The following is a 22,441-nucleotide window of genomic DNA, read 5'->3' on the forward strand; positions in this document are numbered from 1 at the left end:
TGAGCCACTCTGGGGAGCTCCAAATGTGCAGTTCATGCAAGACTACCAAAGACTTTGCATGACCTGGAGGCATTTTGCCAAGACGAATGGGCAGCTATACCACCTGCAAGAATTTGGGGACTCATAGACAACTATTACAAAAGATTGTACGCTGTCATTGATGCTAAAGCAGGTAATACACAGTATTTAGAACTAAGGGTATGCAGACTTTTGAACAGGGGTCATTTCATTTTTTTCTTTGTTGCCATGTTTTGTTTTATGATTGTGCCATTCTGTTATAACCTACAGTTGAATATGAATCCAATAAGAAATAAAAGAAATGTGTTTTGCCTGCTCACTCATGTTTTCTTTAAAAATGGTACATATATTACCAATTCTCCAAGGGTATGCAAACTTTTGAGCACAACTGTATATATATTATTATTATTATTATTATTATTATTATTATTATTGTGTTGCGGCTTGTTTCTGTTGTTGTGGCTTAATTTTGTTGTGCAACGTTTGTTTGCTGTGCTAAGTTTGTTTTGTTGTGCACCCCTGGGCCACCTTACACTGCCAATCAGAACAAAACATTGTAGATGTTGAATGAATTTTGTATGAATTTAACTCTTGATGTCATCTGAAGACCTATAAGTTTAACATAAAACAATCAATAAATATAGGGATTGCAACATCGTGGATGCTGTTATATGTATGCACTTATAACAAAAAACAATATGTTATATGTATGCACAAAAACAAAAACAAAAACAAAAAAACAATTCAAACAATAAACAATCCACAGATTTTCCTCAAAACTGCAACAAGGCCAGATTTACTTTAGAATACTTGTATCTTTGCTTGTATTAGCAGGGAGATATCAGCAAAGCATCTTGTGAGATCATGGCTCAAGTTATCAAATATTGTAAAGGTGCACTCAGAAAGTTTTAGTTTATGCTTTCTTGGACTCACACTGACAGGTATGGATGCAGCATCATTCAAACGCAATAGTTTTCAGTTAAAGATGCCACTGTAGAAAATCCCTTTTCACAGATCAGTCATGATTAATTTAATCCATGAGTGAATTTGACCAAAAACAGGGCGGTTACTGAGAGTAAGTAGTATTCATCTGGTCATGTGATTCTAACATGGCATCCCCCATGAGGGGACCCTCTCCATGTACAATAAAACAGCTTTTATTTTATTAGGTTAATAATATGACTTTTTATCATGTAAGTGCTCATGGTTTTATACATATGTTTCAAAATTAGTCTGTTAGTAATTTCTTTAGATGTAAAACTTTTTAATGAGTAAACAATTACTGAATGGACCTTCATTAACTGTGGTTAGAATTCAGGGGCATTTTTAGGATTTGAAAAAATTGTGCAGGAGCCATCTGAATGACACCTAGTGACTCGAGAGGCCTTTTGTTTACCCGTTTGAGCAATTCACAAAAAAGCACAAAAAAACAAAAAAAAAACAACAAAAAAAACAACTGAAAAAGTGATTCATTTGCGAATCAGTCATTCTGATTCTGTACAGGCGACAGAAAATATTTTGAAAGATTTTAGCCAGTCAACAACCAGGTCATTATGAAATGGCAACATACTGTGTAACAATAACCAAAATTTAGTTAATAACTCTCACTTCAGTTCCACTGAAAACATTTGGGGCAAGCAGGGGCATAGATTTGGCTTGAACATTCTACAGTGTGAAGAATAAACATGTTTCCATTGATCATTGTATAAATATTGTGGGGGGGGGGGTGTACTTGCTTGTTTTTTTTTTGTTTTTTCTGGAATCTACGCCCCTGGGGGCAAGACTAAGATCATTTGGGAGAGTCACATTTGCTGTTACTAAGGTTAGATTTAGGGTTAGACTTAGGGGTAGGATTATGGATTAAAAACACAGTCTGTGAACATTACATGTGACTCTCATGAGATTTTGAGCATCCGGATGGTTACCTTCTAGGCACAACCAAAATAAACTAAATGCAAAATCTGTACATAGGATAAAAGGATTTGCCAAACCAGTATACATTTTACTTCATCACAGTTAAAAATGTCTATTGAAATAACAGCATACACCAATTCAGCCATGGGGAAAAAGAAAGATATTATAAAAGTATGTAAAAGCAATTTAAAACATAGTGCTGATTCAGTCATGATTGTATGACTACTACAGCTTACATTATCTATGGCATTAGTACAAAAGCTTTCATTCCACTCTTCTCATAAGACTGATGAGAGAGATTTTCTGTATGCTCTTTCAGTCCCATGTGATGCCAAGCATCTGACAGCTGAGTTCCCAGAGTTTCTGAGCCATTTCATCATCTGAAGCTTCTCTTGAGCAGCTCGCTGGGGCACAGTCACTGTTAAAATATGACATTATTAGTACTGACAGATTGTACTCTACAACCTCAGTAAAGTGAAATTGTGATTGTTACAGTGTATGTTGTGCAGGGAAAGCAAAAATGCAATGGTAGATCAAGTTTTATTTCCCATAATACTCTGTACCTATAGTATCCTCCGCTTCCCTTTTCCAGCTCTGACTCTACAGCGCAGTAGATGGTTGTCTGGGCCCCCTGCACAGTGGTCTTGGTAAAAGGGCTAAAGACCTTGACTGCTATTTGCACAGGCTTGCTGAGGTTCCTAAACAGCTCTGATTGCACCACGCCAGGATGGAGGGAGTACACTGTCACACCTGTGCCTGCAACATAAACTATGTTTTGTAATTTCCTTATGAGCTTTATGGAGCAAATCACATACACTAATGTCTATTATACATTATTTAGTGTTTCTGTTTGATTGTTTTTAGGGTAGGTACATTTCTCTTTAAAAAAAGTTTAATGTGGGGGGGCCTGGGTAGCTCAGCAAGTAAAGACGCTGACTACCACACCTGGAGTCGCAAGTTCAAATCCAGGGCATGCTGAGTGACTCCAGTCAGGCTTCCTAAGTAACCAATTGGCCCGGTTGCTAGGGAGGGTAGAGTCATGTTGGGTTAACCTCCTCGTGGTCGCTATAATGTGGTTCTCGCTTTCGGTGGGGCGTGTGCATGGATGCCGCAGAGAACAGCATGAAGCCTCCACACACGCTACATCTCCGCAGTAACGCGCTCAACAAGCCACGTGATAAGATGCGCAGATTGACGTCTCAGACGTGGAGGCAACTGAGATTTGTCCTCCGCCACCCAGATCAAGGCAAGTCACTACAGCACCACAAGGACTTAGAGCACATTGGGAAATGGGCATTCCAAATTGGGGAGAAAATACAAAAAAAATATATATATTTTTTTTATTAAATACAAAATATAAAAGTTTAATGGTATCAGATGGTAATACCATTGCACTCTGAAACATGCCATGGTACTAAATGATTGCCATTTTCATGTATTATACAGTACTTATTAAATAATATGGTTGTTAGTACCATGGTACTTTTTGGTGCTGTTTGTTAGTGTATGACTGTCATTTCCAACTCTGTCCTTGTTAACCTAGTAGTTTAACAAAACTAAATAAAATATCTATAAATATCCAACTGTGTAAGCAATAAAAGCTATATAGTGTGTAGTCAGTTATTTTTGGTCTTGCAAACCAAGTTTTCTGCCAAGTGCAACTTCTTTAAGTTCATCTGAACACATTACCACTATTATTAGATTTTGGGTACAAATTGAAGACTGTGTTGTCTGCAGGGTAGGGAGGGTTACTTTTGAAATGTATTCCACTACAGATTACAGAATACATGCTGTAAAATGTAATTTGTAACGTATTCCATTAGATTACTCAAGGTCAGTAACGTATTCTAAATACTTTGGATTACTTGTTCTGCACTGGTAGATTAACAATCACTTTAAAAGCTCTGAAAACAGGATATTCTCCACATGCTTAGAACAGTCCTGCATGTTCAAGGAAATACTCAGAGATAAACCCAGAGACTAGTTATAACCAAGTGCCTTCTTCTATCTCTGTTTGTGCCTGGTTTTGGGTGAGTTTACATATTGTCACCACACAAGGGAAAATATCTGTAGTTATCTTTTGTACTCACATGTATACCAAATAAAGCAGTTTAGGAGCAAAAGATGACAAACGGGATGGTAGTTTGTCTTCTTATAAATCATGTTTAGTCTGACACGGACAGCCTTGTTATGAATATCACATACCCTGCAGTCTTTTGGCCAATGAACGTGTGCAGAGGATGTTTGCTAGTTTGCTCTGCCCGTAAGCCCTCCTGGGAGAGTAGCTTTCCTCGCTGTTTATGTCGTCCAAACTGATGCTGCCCCATGTGTGGGCAACAGAAGCCACGTTGATGATCCTGGCAGGGGCAGATTTCTTTAGAAGGTCCAGAAGTAGGTAAGTGAGCAGAAAATGACCTATTGGAGGTTTGGGGAGGACGAAAATAGTCAGGAGGTTGCTTGGCCTAACATAACCTTCATTGTCTTACATGTCCTGTTGATGCTTCTGCGCCTTTTTGTATACTATTCAGTATTCAATAAATGGATGGAAAAGGATGTATATGGAAAGGATGTATATTACACGAGTGTTTGGGTACTAGCAAGAGCAGTGGAGTTAGAAAACAGGAAACCAACTTGGGTTGGTGAATAATTAAGAAGCATGCCATGTAAATTTAAAGGTTATGTTCTCTGTTTGAGTTACCATTTCACATTACAAGGAAGTCTGAGACTGTCATGCGAAACAAGGCTGCTTTATGCAAAGGAATAGTCTGTAACCAGGCACAATTAGTACTTAATTTGAAAGAGGCCATTTTAATTGACCAAATTACTTGGTTTACTGGTCAGACAAAGTAGAAGTATTGATTAGATACTAATTAGGAAATTGAATTTTACTGATAGTCTGACTTCCACAGACTACCCCTTGTGTGGTAAGGGGTTAAGATGTGGATCAGTTGACATGTGTACACACAAAAACATAAATTTAAAAAAAAAAAAAAAGTCTTTACCCAAATGGTTGACACCAAATTGCATCTCAAAGCCGTCTGCAGTTTTTGAGTATGGACACATCATGATGCCAGCATTATTGATTAGGATGTTGACTTGCTTTTCTTCTAAAACACAAAATAATGAATAAATGCCACTTAGCAAATTACATGACAACTTAGTTTCATATAGATCAGTGGTTATTAGCTGGTGGGTCACAACCCAAAATGGGTCGCAGGTCTGTTCTCAAGGGGTCACGGACAGCAGTGAAAAACAATGTTCAATGCAAGTAACAAAATCCAACTAAGCATATATCAGGTAATAATAATTGTAATCAATTCCAATGTTTGATTTTGAAGAAATGTTTGTTTACTTTTGTGTGATAAACAAAAAAGAAAAGTACTTTTGTACTGTGTTGGCTAAAAATCTAACACACCTTTGTTAATGAGTTCTGCAAATGCCCTGACTGATTTGGTATCTGATAAATCAAGTTTATTGGCCACAATGCTTTGGTTTCCAGAATCCTCCATTAATTCTTTTCTGGCTCCCTCTGCCTTTTCCAAGTCTCGACAGGCCATGATGACTCGAGCCCCTGAAGATGCCACATAGAGACGTTGATATTAATGTGATTTCTATATAGCGCAAACAGTCACATTTCACACCAATAAAGGAGAGCAAATATCTTTCATGGATCTTGAATAATTATGTTTAGATATTCCAGCAAATGTCCTTGCTGTGAAATGTCCTTGCATAACTAATTAATATGGTGGTAAACAGGGATGTAAGGCTGGTGAGCTAGCACAATGGCTGTTTGCCTGGTAATTACTGTGCAGAAAATCTATTATATTATTTGGAGCAATTTGGTTGGCAAGCATCAGAGTCTCTTTGTTGGAATGCAGCTGGTCCATGTGGGAAAGTGTACAGTTTTCCAATCTCTTTGACAGATTATTGTAATCCTGTCAATTATATATCAGCATGCATTCATATCTTTCAAGAGACTGTCAGTTTTTAAGATTAAATATCTGCTGTTTTGGTTCACATTTGCTGCATCATATGTGACATTGAACCACTGAGTACAATTTAACTTTGTATTTGTTCTTTTTTATCCCAGATTCAAGTATCTTTTATGCACATATAAATAAAGCTGTAGAGGAATAGTTCAACCATACATTGTGTCAATATGCACTCACCCTCACGGCGTTCCAAACCCATATTACTTTCTTTAGGCCAATCTGCCGTGAAACACAAATGGGGACATTTTAAAGAATTTTATGGCTTCAGAAGACTTGGAATATAGTGCGCAAGTCATCTTTTTGATTTTAAGGTGCTTTTGCATTATTCTTTGAAGCTTGAAAGCCTCAGATTTGTTGTATGCAAAAATGACCAGTAAAAGTCTTTGGAATGGGTTTGGAATGACATGAGAGTGAGTACGTAATGACAGAATTTTTGGGTGAAGTAATCTTTTAAACATGCACTAAAAATAGATTGAAAATAAATAACAGAAGTGCAAATAAAACAATGTGATAGATCATTCTTTGCAATTATTCTGGCTTCCCACACCCCCTTCTAATTAGTTGACATTTTGCTTAGTGTTCTCTGTTGTTGCCACAGACATGACATGGTTTTGTCCCATAACAGGTTGCCAGCTGATGTCATCCACAGTTTTACATGTGCAATGACTGGAACAAATAAGATCACACAGAGCATTTTCCTTATAAGGTCAAGTCTGTCTGAGTTAAGAGGAAGTGTATTCTGAAAATTATGTAATTTATTGATGAATATTCAGTAATATGTCATCTACATCTGGCATTGTTATTCTGAATTGCTAAGTGAACATATCATGCTGATATTTGTTAGATTCTTACCTCTTCTTGCAAGGTCTCTAGCTGTCTCTTTGCCTATGCCTGTATTCGCTCCTGTTATAATGACTGTTTTATCATCAAGCCTTACAGAAGAACTCCACTGACCACAAAAGAAATTTCTGGAGTTGATAACAGACAGACAGAATGCTAGTGTTTACAAATGTAGCTTTCTCTTGACAATAAACAAATAGTTAGATAAATTTGGGAAAAGACAAAACTGTCCCATAATGTTTATAGGGAATTTCGAAGTCTACCAACTAAACATTGTCAGCAAGTATGATCCAAATTTAAATGGCTTAAATGGTTTATGGTTAATCAGTTATGTGTGGGTAGCTGGTTGTCATCATGTTTACAAAAATCAAAAGCTCCAAAGACCATCTATAAATATTACAATAATTATATAGGCTATACTTTTGAAAGTATCATAAGGTTCCATAGACATTGAAGAAAAGAAAAGAAAAAAAAAGAAAAGAAAAGAAAAGAAATCCATGAAAAAGGCATTACCTACCTTACTGAGTGCATTGTTCCACTATAGGCAGTCTAGCGTTCTGACATTTATGAATGAGATATTACTATGCAGTCCGGATCCAGGACCCTCCCCTCCAGAGCATTGTCTTCTGGCCAATGAAACGCGACTGAGATCAGTATAAAGAATGTGATGTAGTCGTGCACCCGCAGCTCGTATGACTTGGTGGACAGAATGTAGACCCTTACGCTGTTTCCCAGTTGAACTTGGAGTTAGTAAATGTTTATTTTGCAACGCCGGACATTCCGCTAGACGTCAACACAATACATAATTCAATTACGTCAGATAGATAGATAGATAGATAGATAGATAGATAGATAGTCAGACAGACAGACAGACGAGATAGACAGTCAGATAGACAGACAGACAGATAGATAGACAGACAGACAGACGAGAGATAGATAGATAGATAGACAGACAGACAGACAGACAGACGAGAGATAGATAGATAGATAGATAGATAGATAGATAGATAGATAGATAGATAGATAGATAGATAGATAGATAGTCCTTGAATATCATTTCAGGTTTGATACTTTATTAAATGAAGGGGAATAGTTCAATAAACATGCACTTGTCTCACCAATCATCTTCAGCTGAAGTGAAAAAAAGAAAAGGCAGTACAATTCATAAGTATTACACACATTCAAAAGATATTACAGACTATTCAATATATTTAACTTTTATCAATTTAATTTAGTTAAAAACAATTATCAATTCAGTTTGATAGAAATGTCTTATACAATTGAAACGCGTAGCCTACATAAAAAAAATATCCTGAAATACTTCAAGTACATTTGCAGAGGCATAGAGGGAAGGTTCAGGTGGGCAACTAGAGAATCCAGGGTATAATGACAATAATGGCATTAGTGTTCATTAGGTTGTGGTGGAAGTCATCTCATTTCCAGCGAATCCCCAGAAGCTGGCAGCTGGCAGCCCACAGTCTGCTTGCTGTGTTGTCATCATTAGCCGCCCTGGAGCACGGTGCCAGAGCACAGTTACTGTGAGAGATCACCAGAGAAATTACTTTATTACATATTAGTGTGGGGGAATAGAGCATTAACACAACACAAAAGCGCCACATGATTTAAACAAGCTAATAGGAAAGATGTTGTTCTCTTCAGTTAATTTTGTAATATAATTTAGTGAGTTACATTGAGATTATTAATTTCTCAGTGCTACAGGTAATGTTAGCAACACCTGTAGTAGCTCTAACAAACCTGTAGTAGGCGCCAGTCGGCAGGTCCGGGGTAAGGGTACAAAACAGTGTGGTATATGCGCCCTCTGCAGGAGTTTTTATCAGAAACCCAAATGTCTTCACGAAGAACTGCAGAGACTTTTTCATGTGTCTGGTGAGGTCTGTCTTCACTAAGCCTGTGTCCACAGCATACACACCCATCTCTGCAAAGAAAGAGAAAGTAACTACATGTAGCATTTAACAATTTCCATTTAGTGAACTGAGGAGCTAACTTCATTTTATGTGATAGCCTAAGAACTTTGGGGGGGGGGGGTAAACCCAGGCACATGCAGTGAGCAAGAATGCTCTTGTTGCCTTGAATGTTTGTGGGTAATGCCAGAATGTTTGTGAGTAAGACATGGATAAGACACTTTGCTCATACAGTACAGTGTACTTGAATATGTCATCAAATGATGCTCTTACCCTTCACTCTTGTGGCAAGCTCTCGTGTGAAGAGTATGTTGGCCAGCTTACTCTGCGCATAGGCCTTCACAGGATGATAGGTTTTTCTCACTATTCAGGTCCTCAAAGTGGATCTTTCCCATGGGGTGAGCCAATGAGGAGACATTAATCACTTCAGAAGGAGCTGAATGCCTCAACAGATCTGTGACAAAGTGAGAAAGAAATGTCCTGAAGAAGAAAAGAAGTCATACATCTTCATCTCTGAATACATGTCAACTGTGAACAATCACTATAGCTTCTATACTACAAACAAGAAACATATGAAATATGAAGAAATAGCTTACAAAGAATAGCTTAGAGGAATTCTTATACACTATATGACAATGCAGATAAATAAGGATGAAAAGTGCATTTTATAATATCTAAATGATTGACTCCAAACTGTGTCTCAAAACCGTTTGCTGTTGTGGAGTACGGACAGATTGCCACTCCAGCATTATTTATTCAGCAAATGAAGAGATTTTTCAGCTAAAAAACAAAACGTCATGTTTTATTTCGTTTAAAAGATCAGGTCCAAATTAAACCAGAGCATGTATGTTGTCATCTTTAAGGGTCATCGACACATATTCACTGGCCCCCAAAAGTATTTGGACACTTCAGATTTAAAAATGGCTGAATGTGATTAACAAAATATCAAGCAAATGATGCAAGTTTTTTTATTTATTATTATCATGGTGGCTCAGTGGTTAGCACTGTAGCCTCACAGCAAGAAGGTCTTGGGTTCGGGTCCCGACTCAACTGGGCCTTTCTGTGTGGAGTTTGCATGTTCTCCTTGTGTTCGTGTGGGTTTTTTCCAGGTGCTCCCGTTTCCCCCACAAGTCCAAAAACATGCAGGTTAAGTGAATTGGAGACTCTAAATTGCCCCATAGGTGTGAGTGAGAATACCCCATCCGCATCTGGTGTTATACCTGTGCCAAGTCAAATATGCAGATCATGGGTGGTCTTCTGTGGTGACCCCTAACGGGAGCAGCCGAAAAAAGATGATTATCCCTTGTGCAGTGTTTGTTTGTGAGTTACACTTGTGGTGTTCACAGGTAAAAAATGACCTGAGCATACATGTGTAATATTTTATTTATTATTTAAATGAATTTTTTAAAGATATGTAAAAACACTAATTATACTAAAGTTAAAACACTAAAGTTTTTTTTTTTTTGTTTGTTTTTTTCATATAAAACAAGCACATTTTATGTTACCTTCATTACTACAACCTTCATTTCAGTAAATTAAAAAAAATTTTGTCATGCATTAGGGGTCTCTGGTGACATCTGTTGGAATAAAAAAATATTAATTACATGAAATAACAACTGTGGCCAATAGATGGCTCCAGTGCTCTATGCATTGGCTGCTCTCTATAAGCCAATGTTGCAACAAACCTAATTTCTAGATATTGTCACGCATTAGATATATTTTTAGATATTATAAAAACTATTATTTGTCATATTGTTGCATTTTTTCTAAACCACCTGTGTTGAAGTGTCAGATTTTGCAATGATGCTCCAATATGTTGTCAAACATGACAATGTGCCACAGTCAAATCTGATTGTGAAACAAACAAAAGACAAGAGTTATAATTTTTTTTTACCTGTCATTTATTTAAAAAATTAAACATCAAAATTCTAGTATAAACATTGTCACACAGGGGTCAGACACAGTCTTCGACCTGTGTGGTACATTTGGTAGCCTATATATAGACAGGTTTGTCTACACTTGTGAGGGGCAAATGTCCACATGCAGTTAAAAAAAGTCTCTTAATTGGGTCAGATGATGTTGATCATTGCACATGTTTGTGTGATGGTATGGATTAGGTTTAGGGGTAGAGTTTGGAAATAGAAAATATAATTAGCCTGATATGAAATCAATGGAAGTCAATGAGAGATCTCTAATATAGTCAAACATACCTGTATGTGTGTATGTGCATGTGTTTTCTGCATTGTGGATGTTTTATAGTCTCACCCCTTCATTTATGTGTGGTTGTGTTCTGCATTGTGTTTGATTTATTGATTTTATTTGACAAAAAATAAAATAAAAATATCTCTCTCTGTATTTTAGTTTTTCCCATCCATTTCCTATAGCGGGTAAACACCACAAGTGTTGCTTTTTTTTATGACCACTTAGACTTATCGAATCAAGTAAAAATAAATTTGTGTGTGTTTAGATAGCTAGTGGAGGAAAAATCACAAAGTTTTGTACCACTCAGAAAAAAGATAAAAGTTTTATTAAATAAACAATAACAAAATCAAAATTGGCCAAAAATGACTGGAACACCACATGAAAGTTAAGTCATTTCCCCTCACACAGGCATCCAGAGTAAGTAACCACAGGTGTAATTCATCACATTAACTCTATGGACATGTTCAACTGACATCTGTAAGCCAGATAGTGTCCACAGTTTTTGTCTACATTTTTAACAGTATATCAATTGTTTTATCAGTTCCGATCTAACAAAATTTGTTTACATTAAAAAACTCGAAAACATGCTTGTACTATCTTTTAAATGAAGGTAACTTACTTTGATCATTTGTTCTATGATGCAATGACATTCAGACATTTTTAAATGTAGCTTACGTGTCTAAAAACTGTTTGAAGCCACAGTATTTAGTGCATTTGATAAAGTAGATCATACAAAAATATTGTTTAAACAATTTTCCTCTGTCGTAACTCACTGTTGTAAATCAACTCGGCAAAGTCACATATGGATTTGGTGTCGGCCAGATCCAGTTGACAAGCCACAACTGTAGCATTCTCCATTTCTCTGTTGATATCACTGGCTGCTTGTTCAGCTTTCACCATGTTTCTGCAGGCCAGGATCACCCGTGCCCCTACAGAAACATAAAATATCTGATAAATACAGCTCTATATACAAATACAGCAATTTTATATTGCTTTTATTGTTACTCTTTTACTATTTCTTACACACATTAAAGGGATAGTTCACCCAAAAATGAAAATTCTCTCATCATTTACTCACCCTCATGCCATCCCAGATGTGTATGACTTTCTTTCTTCTGCTGAACATAAAGGAAGATTTTAAGAAGAATATTTCAGCTCTGTAGTTCCTCACAATGTAAGTAAGTTGTAGCTAGAACTTTGAAGCTCCAAAAGCACATAAAGGCAGCTTAAAAGTAATCCATATGACTTTTTTATAAATTCCCCTCCCTGCTTTGTAGGTTGCAATACGCACGAAGAATGCGAATCGCCAAAAACAAAAGAAGAAGATTGTGGAAGTGAAAGTTAAAAGTGGACATTTGTAGTAAAAAAGGACTTAAATATTGACCTGTTTCTCACCCACACCTATCATATTGCTTTCGAAGACATGGATTTAACCACTGGAGTCGAATGGATTACTTTTATGCTGCCTTAATGTGCTTTGGGGGCTTCTAAATTTGGTACCCATTCACATTTAGGTGAATGAAGGGATCGTTCTTAGACTTAAAAAATAAATACAAATATTTCATTGAAGGATGACTATTCTTGACCAAAGCTATTAATTAGTTTTCAGCAAACTGCTGGCTATTTTAGACCACATGTTTATGTGCAGTCATCTAAAATATTTCATTTAATCCTCTAAGAAAAGAAAGTTCAACATGTTATATCCGTAGTGAATGTTGATTTGGCTTCAGTACTTACCCCATTTTGCAAGGTCTCTTGCTGTTTCTTTTCCAATACCAGTGTTTGCTCCAGTCACTACAGCAGTTTTCCCATCTAGCTGAACATCAGATTACCAGCTTTTGACGAAAAGCCTCCGGAGAGTGTTTCAGTTTTAATATGTGTTTCGATTTACATTTCAATTTAAAACCATAAAATAAGTGTTTTCAGTTTTTAAACTTTTATATTTTTTTCTTCACATTTTTAAAATATGGCAATAAATAGAGCTCTGGAAAGAAAAACAGACCTCGAATTGTAACCATTTACAGTATTAAAAGAAAACTTGTAAGGCATGTTCTTAATAATTTAATTGATAAAACATAACATTAGTTTGATTGTTTGATTCAGTTTTAAGAAAAGTACAAAAGCATCCTTACCTGAAAACATTCATTTTCCCACCAGTCTTTCCCACCAATTTTTACCTGCAAGAATGATCTCATGATACTGAGTGTCAAGATAAATGCTCGGGCGTCACTTGTTCTTGAATAAAGAGGACGGACACAAAATCCCCTTTCTTCTTTCGAGGTCAGAACAAATTGATCATGTTTGGCGTGCAAAATAAATTCCCTCCTTATATTCCACATGTATCTGAAAGGCCAGGCTAATAAATAAAGCTGTGTATGTGACCTTGTGGCAACACTTAGTTAAGATATTCTGGGAAACTCGCTGGCAAAATGTTTCACTTAATTTTACAGGACTTTCCTTCCAAACCCATTAAGCAAAGCAGTATTTTGACAAAAGAATTTCTTTTTAATTTCGCATAAATATCTTCAGGCAACCACCGTTGAATCAAGTGAACCCTATAATGGCCAAAAATTACACGTTGATTCCAATGAGGGGTGTTTCAAAACTGTTAGATCTGAAATGATGGGAAAGTCTGTTCAATCTTTCATCTTGAAAAAATCAGGTAGTTTCCAGCCAAGCCAGAGGAGCACCTGTGTCCAAACCTAGGCTTCTCCTGTCACCTGATAGCATTTGATCTGTTTGGACATGACTATTATATATATTAGGATCACTGCCACTTTAACAATGACCAATATGGAATGATCCATTACTCTTTTTTCAGTGGTGTTCCCCCAGTTTCCCAATTGCCTACAAGGGACAGATCATGATTCTGCTAGTCTCCTGGGCACACATCTTTGGAGTCCCCCCTCAGATTGATTTTGGGTTAAGATTTTTGCGGGAACAGCAATTTAATATTACAACAAACCTGAACAAACAATCAGTTGATTTATTCACTTTAATTATAATAGTAGTCCACTAGATGGCAGGACAATTACACATTTAATGTTGGGAACCAGTAAGCAAATGTGCACGAGGGCTCTTTGAAAAGAACCAGTCAAAACTTCCTGTTTTGGCAGGCAAAACGCAACACTTCTTCATGATTGTCTCTGTTCCCTTAGCACCATCACAGAGTCAGTGATTATTCCAATCAAACTCCAAACATCCAGCTCTCTTTGGTGAAATTCTCACCTCAAGTGGCTAAACAAAGTGCTTGTGAGTATATGTTTGCATTGAGCTTGAGACAGCTGGTAGCAATTGCCTGCTATTTTAAAAGTATTGTGTCAACATTGGTTTTGCTGGAAGACTGGGCTTTTACCACATAAAGTACAGTATGTATGTGGTTAGTGATGCACAAGCAATAAACACAGCTTATCATTAAACCAAATAGTTTTCTCATTCCATCCCACTTATATAAGGGAAAGCAATAGTTTCATACAAACAAGCTTTATTTACAGTAATGGCAGACTTGAAAATCACTACTCATCTATCAGAACATTGGAATTCAATCACTATATACTGTACATTTAATGCTTGTAAATAATGTCCATGATTACATTTTCTGCTCCAGTCAGACCGACCTGTCAGGTTAGATAAATAACAAAACAAAAAATGACTTTAACATGTACAAGTGATGGTTTTAATTCATAACAATATAAAGACACTGCAAATCAACATCCTGAGACTATTGCTTTTACTTGCTAACTTATTTGAGTTTTAAAAATCACCATATAATGGTTCCCACCATGAGATACTGCCTGATCACTCAATTTCCAAACAGGCCAAGAAAAAAGGCCAAAAGAGGAGCACAAGCTGAGAGAGTGAAAAACACCACGCTTTTGTTCTGGTGGCAGCATTTGTGCTTACTCTGGCTTTGTCTTTGCCTGGGTTTCTTGTCACACCAAGCCACTCTTTATTTGGCTCTTCAACGTTGGGTTTGTTTGAAATTGAGAGATTCTAGGGTCAATGTTCTTGACCTTTACTGTCATCAAATCATTAGCACATGCACCACTGATATCATATAAATGCTGACTGCAAAACAAGTACCTAATTTATACGGTATAAATACATAGGTAAACAAATGCATAGCATTTTTCATCAAATAGCACTGTAGTTCAGTGGTTCTCAACTGGATTTGCTTTAGGGCCCTGATTTTGACAACACCATACTGAAATTGTTTATCATATTAAAGTAAACAAAGACTAAAATTTACTGGGCCACTGTTAACATTAATTGCATAGGCCCATCAATATAAGCTGAACAGGAAAATGTTTGTAATTTTGTAAATGCATAAACAACTGCAGAAGTGTGATTTAAGGGGCTTCCACATGATTTGCGTGTCATCGTTGCTGAATACATTGAGCTCCCAGTAGGTACAGCTGCAGGCTGAAGATCTCCAAGTGGGAGCAGAATCTCCAAAAGAGGGTGGAGTTACTCCAGAAGAGAGTGGGGTTACCACGCCAACTCCAAAAGGGGGCGTCACTTCAACACATCGTTTGGGTTAGAGAAAGGGTTAGGTTAGGGGCTCTCTCACTGCAGAGTCCCGCCCCTTTTTGGAGCTCTGCTTGCAGCTATGTCCTTCTCTTCTCTATGGCATTGCCTCACATGATTTTCCTTGTGCAGTCAGTCAGTCCCCCCAATCGGATGGCAAACGACAAAGGAGGACCCAGATGAAGAGAGAACCTTTGACAGTTTCCCCACCCCAAATATTGCATCCTAGTACCGGCCCTGTTGGGAAGCATTTTTCTCCTCTCTTTTAATAGTTAATAAACATGTTAATTTCACGACCCAGACCACAACAGACCTGTGACCCCTCACCAGTTGAGAACCCCTGCTCTAGCTGCTGTCAATACACCAATCATTAATCAATAATAATCATAAAAATATAAACAAGACAAAAAAATTATAATTAAGTAAAAAATGAATTCCAATCCAGTAAAAAATATTCTGGTTGTTTTTGGCGTCTTTATTTCTGACACGACCAGTCATTGGTCACTTCCTGTACAGGCAGGTGTCTCTTACAGTGGATGTCTCCATTCTTGCCCTGCGGTGCTGTGCCTTTGTTAGATTTGGGCTCATTTTGGAAACTGTCCTCATTTGATTCCTCTTGAACTGGACAACTAAAGGGCTCCTCTGTTCCCCCTCCACTGCCCAGTGATGTCTGACTGACGTATACCACGATGACCTCACCGCTGAAGTTCATTACCTGCCCACTGGAGATAAAAGTAGTGTTGTTGTTTCCTGTCACCTGACCTGCCAAACATAGGCAAAATGTCAGTGCTGTTGTTCAGAGGAAGACAGCAAATATAGTAATAGCAATATTTCCATGAAGCAAATGTACATTCCTTTCCTGGAGCCAAATCTGCCTGGCTAGCTACATTTGTTGAGAAGTTTGATAGGCAAAACACTGTGAAGACTAAACATTTAGCATATTATGTAACCAGATCTGTATTAATCAGCCCTACTGGTAAAATGAGAAAAAGGTGCTTTGGATCCATCCTGAAACAGTGAGAACTTTCTTAGTGAAAACACTATGCCATTTACCTATGTCCTTAGTAATCTAAATACATTGGCTCCAAGAAGTATTTGGATACTCATTAAAAAAATATATCAAAACCAGGTGGCATCTGCAGACAAATGATGCTAGACCTTTTCTCAGAACTAACTTTTCTGAGCCATTTTTGCATTGACTTTCAACCAACTGGTCTTAAGGTGATTTTTAAGTAGATTTATGAATTAATTTTCCCTCAAGTTCACACAGGTGTCCTACAGTAGCAGAGTAACCACTGGTGCAGTTCAGCACATAATCTTTGGACAATTTCCACCAACGTTTTACAACAAGAAAGTGTTCATATACTTTTTGTACTTTTGTTTTATAATTTGAATCTTAAGCTGATTTTTGTGAAGTGTTTTGCTTGACAAGTGCGTTTGTGCTATTTTTCTTTCAAATAAATACCACTTGGTTTGATATATTGTTATCAAACATTTTTAAGCGTGCCTTAATTGTCCAAGTATTTTTTGGGGCCACTGTATGTAGTCTTCTTTACAAATTGGTGATCAATAATGCAACGTCAGCCCTGACTTGGCAAAGAACTTGTTATTTATGTTTGTCCGTTTTGAGAGACAAAATGCTTAACTGTTTCCTTCCGTTAAGAATTTCAACATAGGCAGAATGAATTGTTCCTATTTTTTCTTAGAATATACACGCCTTAGACACACTGTGACTCACATTTCACACATTATTTTGTAATTTACCACTGGATAATAGTGGACCCTATACCCACTCTTTGCAATGGCTGCCTGCCATATTTTCATAAATACTGCTTACTGGAATGCACATGACCTTCTAATTATTAATTAAAGAAACGATGGTCACACTTTATAGTGTTCATGTTACTGTGTATGTACATACATAATTACTATAACTAATGAGCTACATGTTCTTTCTTACTTTGGAATGCTTGTACTTGCATATTGTTTTGGTTATTATTATAGTAATTAAAGCTGAAATGTGTATTTTTTCAATGTTAACATACTTCCATCTATTACAGCTTAATATACATTGTTGGTTGATTTCCCCAAAAAACTGAAAACAGAGTGGCACTGTTGCACAATTAAAACATTTCTCAGATATTTGTTTGAGCATACCGACCAGCCCGACACAGCAACATTAGCTCAACCAATGGTGTGAGTTTGGGGATGGGACTATCTGTTTGTCTGACAAACAGAAGACAGGGAGAGTGGTTGGAAGCCTGTTTGTATACAGTCATCATTATTGCAGTTCCTTTTTTTGATGCCGGTGGTGCAGAAATTACACACTTTTTATTTTAATAAAAATTAATTTAATATAATTATAATTTTATATATATATATATATATATATATCCTTAGTAAAGAAACTTACACATAAAGCTTGTCTTCTAGCACTGTTGTAAGGTTAGAAGAAAAGGGCGTTACCTAGTTTGTTAACTTGGCCATCTGTTACATGATCAAACCACTGAAAATGAACTATTGTCACACTGTGCTTTTTATGTGCATTGCTGAAAGACCAATCTTTCATCATATTTTTCCAATTGGAATACAGTCATATCACAATGCTGGTAAATCTGGGATAAACACGTGCTCTGGCCTCTAAATGCATCCTGTTTATTACACTATGAAGCAATACTTAAAATACCTCAGATGCACAGACAACACTGTTCATGCCTTTAAGCTGTTTCTGAATGTGTTTTATTACCAGATGTAAGAGCAGCCTCTGAGCACTGGTTCTGGTAGTCCGTGTCTGCATCCGGGTCGGACAGTTTGCGCTCTTCACTGTCGATCAGTGACAGTCCCTGCTCATTATCACTGACTGATGGCAGGGGAGGAATGGTGGTGGAGTCTATGCTGCAGCAGCAAGGTTCATTCTGTCTATATTGTATCTCTGACATCGCTTTCTTACCAGCAGGGTTGCTGTAGTCCAGATAGAGCTCTTGGGAACATTGTAGATCCACATAATCACAGTCAGCACATCCAGCACAAGCAGGCAGGCCCTCTGAGGAGCAGTTCTCACATAGCAAAGGCTTTGTCAGGTTGATGACCTGCATATTTTCTCCTTTGGTGTCAAAAGCATCTCCTGTCTTGCAGGAGAGGCATGTTGCCAGACCAGTGGCCACCAGTTGACTGCAGTCCTCATTCTCTCCAACCTCCATGGGTTCCTTGGAGAACGCACAGCTGCAGGAGCTGCCTGTCAGTGGGGACGCAGGTCCATCTCGAGAGTCCTCACTGGAGCTGCCTGATGATGTGTCAGCTTGGTCCTGGTCTTGTTCCCTGTCTGTGCAATTTGAGGTTTCATCAGTGATGGTTAATGTGGTGGGACACATGATAAGGGACTCTGGAGGGGTTTTCTCTTGGCAAATAAGAGGACAGGTTTGTGGACCGTTGCTACAGTGGTATGAAGGTATCACAGTTTCCTAAGAGAAAGAAATATAACATTTAAGCTATTTTGGAACTGACAATTATACTACAATACAATTATATTATATAGGTGCAAAAGTCTGAGACCACTAATGAAAATGCTATTTATACAAAAATTCATTACAAAAAGCATAACAATATGAGATTAATTTGAATTGAAAAATTTACATAAATTAAAACATTTCTTTGGATGTTGTATGTACAGCATGTACTGAAGCTGGCATGGACTTCACAAGTATGTGCAAAACTTGATGTTGATCCATGTTATCCCAGCATGATTTGAGAATGTTCCCTGAAGCATCTTACACTATGTGCTTCAATAGAAGCAAGGAAATCTTTCGTACATGATCAAAAGCACAAATTTGCTTTCATTTGATTAGTAACCTAGAGCAGAATCTTAAAGTTTTTTTCTTTATTCATATCATACATTTCCTTTGTTTTAAATTCATCTGTTTATTTTCTTGGTGAAATGAAATAATTCCCAGATTTTCAATATGAACTCACCTGCTGATTCCTGCTCCTTTTCAGGTTTTGGACACAAGTGCGTAGATTTACTGCGGTGTCAGAGAATAAGCTTTAATCAACAACATAGACAAGAATCTGCCATTATGTGTAACCAACAAAACACTAAACTAAATTTACCTGAGAGGAAGTTCAGCTTATCCTTACAGCGGAACAAGAAGAGAACGACCAGCGATACCACGATAATGAATGAGAGAATGGCCACCACCACCCAGGGTGTCATAGGACCTGGGAAAGTATGAAAATGAGGAGGTTTAAATAAACTGTATAGCCAAAAGCATGTGGACACTCATATGTGTTTGTTGAGCATTTACATTCAAAACCAATCACATTAATAGTGGGTTGGTACTCTATAGAGTCTAGACCTTCCACTAGATGTTGAAATATGACTGCTGGGATTAAACTAGACTAGTCAAGTTCATCAGTACCAGAGCCTACGGAGTCTCAGTAGTTTCTTTCTGGACCTCCCTTTGTGCACAGGGACAGTGCTCGAAGTGGGCCAGTAAGGTTTAAGGAGGCTATAAGCCCCCGATTGGATGGCGAAATTACCAAGGGTGACCCGTCAGACTTCCCACTTCAAGCACTGCACCGGGACATTGTCATGTTGTGACTAAAAGGGGGCTTCCCCAAACTGTTGCCACAAAGATGGAACCACTTAATTCTCTAGAATATCATTGTATGTTGTAGCATTAGGATTTGTCTTCACTTTATTTCCTGAAATAGCCAAACCCATTAATTAAAAGGGGGTATAATGAGAGTCATGTAACACTATGCAAGGGTTGATCGCTTAGAGGCGAGCTCTCCTTAAACTTTGCTACAATTATCCTTTTAAGCAATATTAAACGGTGAGAACTGTAATAGTTTTGTTTGTTAAACTGTGCTGGGAGGGCAGGATGTCAAAAAATTTGAAATCGTCTGCCTGTGGGGACATTAAAAAGCACTTACTTTCTCACACGTCAGACGCCTCACAGGATCATGATGGCAGAGGTCCAGTTGATAGAGACAGTGAGCTTTGTGACTTAGGTTGGGATTTCTCGAACATTTATGCAGTACTAAAGAAAATCTCGACTGACATGGAGGGCCTTGCAGAAATACATTGAGCGATCACATTTATGGAGGCGAAACTTTCCACCATGATCACAAGAATGATGTTGAGATAAAGCGCATGAACACAGAGCTCTCTGTCAGCTTCCCAGGGCTGGTGACAGACCCTGATCTATCCTGGCAAGATTCTTGTGGTCGGCTGACAGAGACTTTGTTCAAAGAGTGGCGAGGAATAAAGGCAAGTTGTGCTGTGAGGACCACAACATCATGGTTTTTTCGGACTTTGCTAGAGCGACACAAGCGAAGCGGGACAGTTTCAAAGAGTGTAAATAATTACTGCACCAACAGAAGGTAAACTTCACACTGATTTTTCCTGCTAAGCTGAGAATTGACACCAATGATGGACGTAAGACTTTTACATGCCACCAACAAGCTATGGTCTTCATTAAATCAATGATGTGAGTGGGTAATTTTGCCTGCACTTGATCAACAATACAAACTACACATCGTGCATTTTACTGATACAGTCTGAGAGGGTTTGTTGTTCTGTTGTCTGCCCACTGGCTCCTGCCTGACTCTCTATTTTTTCTTTTTTTCTTCTATTTTTTCTCCCTTTGTTGACTTGCTGTTGAGCTCATTTGATCACTTTGTGGGTTCGGTGTTATTGTTTACTGGGGCCTATTTTATTTTTTATTGAACACATTTATGTACAGTTTAATGCCACACTTTATGTTAAGGGGAAAGAATACGTGAGTGTGTGTGTGTGTAAAAATCACTGGACTTGAGCAATCTGGTAGCAACAGTGTCACGGAAAATCTTGTGAGTGTGCATGGACCATCGGATTTCCAAGTGATGGACACCAGTTGGGACTGTTATGTGCAAGGTTGAATTAAATTTCTTCTGTTCTGTGGGTTGTTGGGGATTTTGTGATTGCATCAGTGTTGGATAGTAGTCTATAATTTATCATTGGGTACACAATTTGCATGTCAATATGTCACTTTAATATAGGTAAAATGTTTCTCTCCACGTGGAATGTTAATGGGCTGGGGCACCCTATAAAAAGAAGGAAGGTGGTATCTTTTTTTAAGAGTAAAAAAATTGCACTGACTACCACCCCTGGAGTCACGAGTTCGAATCCAGGGTGTGCTGAGTGACTCCAGCCAGGTCTCCTAGACAACCAAATTGGCCCGGTTGCTAGGGAGGGTAGAGTCACATGGGGTAACCTCCTTGTGGTCGCGATTAGTGGTTCTCGCTCTCAATGGGGTGCATGGTAAGTTGTGTGTGGATTGCAGAGAATAGCATGAGCCTCCACATGCTGGGAGTCTCCGCGGTGCCATGCACAATGAGCCACGTGATAAGATGAACGGATTTACTGTCTCAGAAGCGGAGGCAACTGAGACTTGTCCTCCACCAACCGGATTGAGGTGAGTAACCACGCCACCATGAGGACCTACTAAGGAGTGGGAATAGGGCATTCCAAATTGGGGAGAAAAGGAGATAAAAAATAAATAAAAAATAAAAAGAGTAAAAAATTTGATATAGTGTTTCTTCAAGAATCACACCTTTCTCCACAGGAAGCTGAAAAACTTGGTTGGGCATGTGTTTTGTAGTGCTGGTTAGAGTAAGAGCATGGGAGTCACCACATTGATAAGTAAGCATTTACAATTTAATAGTCATTATTGTTTTGGCTGAAATACAGGGGCAAAACCTTATTTTGGCTAATATTTATGCACCCAACGCTGATGATCAGAACTTTTTTATAGATCTTGAAGGAAAGTTACAAGCAGCTGGGATCCTTCATGATATGGTTTTGGGTGGAGACTTCAATCTTTTAATGGATCCAGTCCTTGATCTTAGTGATACAAAGGTGTGTAGACCCATAAAGAGCAACGTTGAAACTACAGAGGATGTGTAAAAATCTTGGTCTTACAGACATTTGGAGACTCCTGAATCCATCTGGAAGAAACTATGCCTTTTTTTCATCAGTTTATTAAT

At 37.8% G+C, this 22,441-nt stretch overlaps 2 protein-coding genes and 1 pseudogene across 6 annotated transcripts in view; all 3 read right to left on the reverse strand.

Moving 5' to 3' along the window:
* Positions 1–796: 796 nt before the first annotated feature.
* Positions 797–7,392, reverse strand: LOC127434288 (retinol dehydrogenase 12-like). 4 transcript variants are annotated; one of them, XM_051686914.1, is made up of 7 exons: positions 7,282–7,392; positions 6,777–6,892; positions 5,348–5,503; positions 4,935–5,036; positions 4,138–4,347; positions 2,496–2,688; positions 797–2,350 (listed from the first exon to the last, which is right to left on the reverse strand). In XM_051686914.1, the coding sequence occupies exons 1-7, from the start codon at positions 7,293–7,295 to the stop codon at positions 2,248–2,250; spliced, it is 894 nt and encodes a 297-aa protein (XP_051542874.1). In that variant the 5' UTR covers positions 7,296–7,392; the 3' UTR covers positions 797–2,247. The 4 variants fall into 4 exon arrangements, with proteins under 4 accessions (XP_051542874.1, XP_051542873.1, XP_051542876.1 ...); XM_051686913.1 differs by having other exon boundaries at positions 4,935–5,039; XM_051686916.1 differs by lacking the exon at positions 5,348–5,503.
* An 805-nt stretch (positions 7,393–8,197) lies between these two features.
* LOC127434515 (retinol dehydrogenase 12-like) lies at positions 8,198–12,749 on the reverse strand (annotated as a pseudogene).
* A 1,149-nt stretch (positions 12,750–13,898) lies between these two features.
* The window catches only part of LOC127434270 (tumor necrosis factor receptor superfamily member 11A-like), a 51,836-nt gene continuing 43,293 nt past the window's right edge, over positions 13,899–22,441 (reverse strand). For both annotated transcript variants that reach the window (XM_051686882.1, XM_051686881.1), the window contains 4 exons: positions 19,523–19,630; positions 19,385–19,434; positions 18,162–18,876; positions 13,899–16,177 (listed from right to left, as the gene is read on the reverse strand). In XM_051686882.1, coding sequence (XP_051542842.1) covers positions 15,891–16,177; positions 18,162–18,876; positions 19,385–19,434; positions 19,523–19,630 — 1,160 coding nt within the window. In that variant the 3' untranslated portion in view covers positions 13,899–15,890. The remainder of the gene's footprint in view (positions 16,178–18,161; positions 18,877–19,384; positions 19,435–19,522; positions 19,631–22,441) is intronic.

The sequence above is a fragment of the Myxocyprinus asiaticus genome, chromosome 44, assembly GCF_019703515.2.
Source record: "Myxocyprinus asiaticus isolate MX2 ecotype Aquarium Trade chromosome 44, UBuf_Myxa_2, whole genome shotgun sequence".
Taxonomy (NCBI): Eukaryota; Metazoa; Chordata; class Actinopteri; order Cypriniformes; family Catostomidae; genus Myxocyprinus; species Myxocyprinus asiaticus.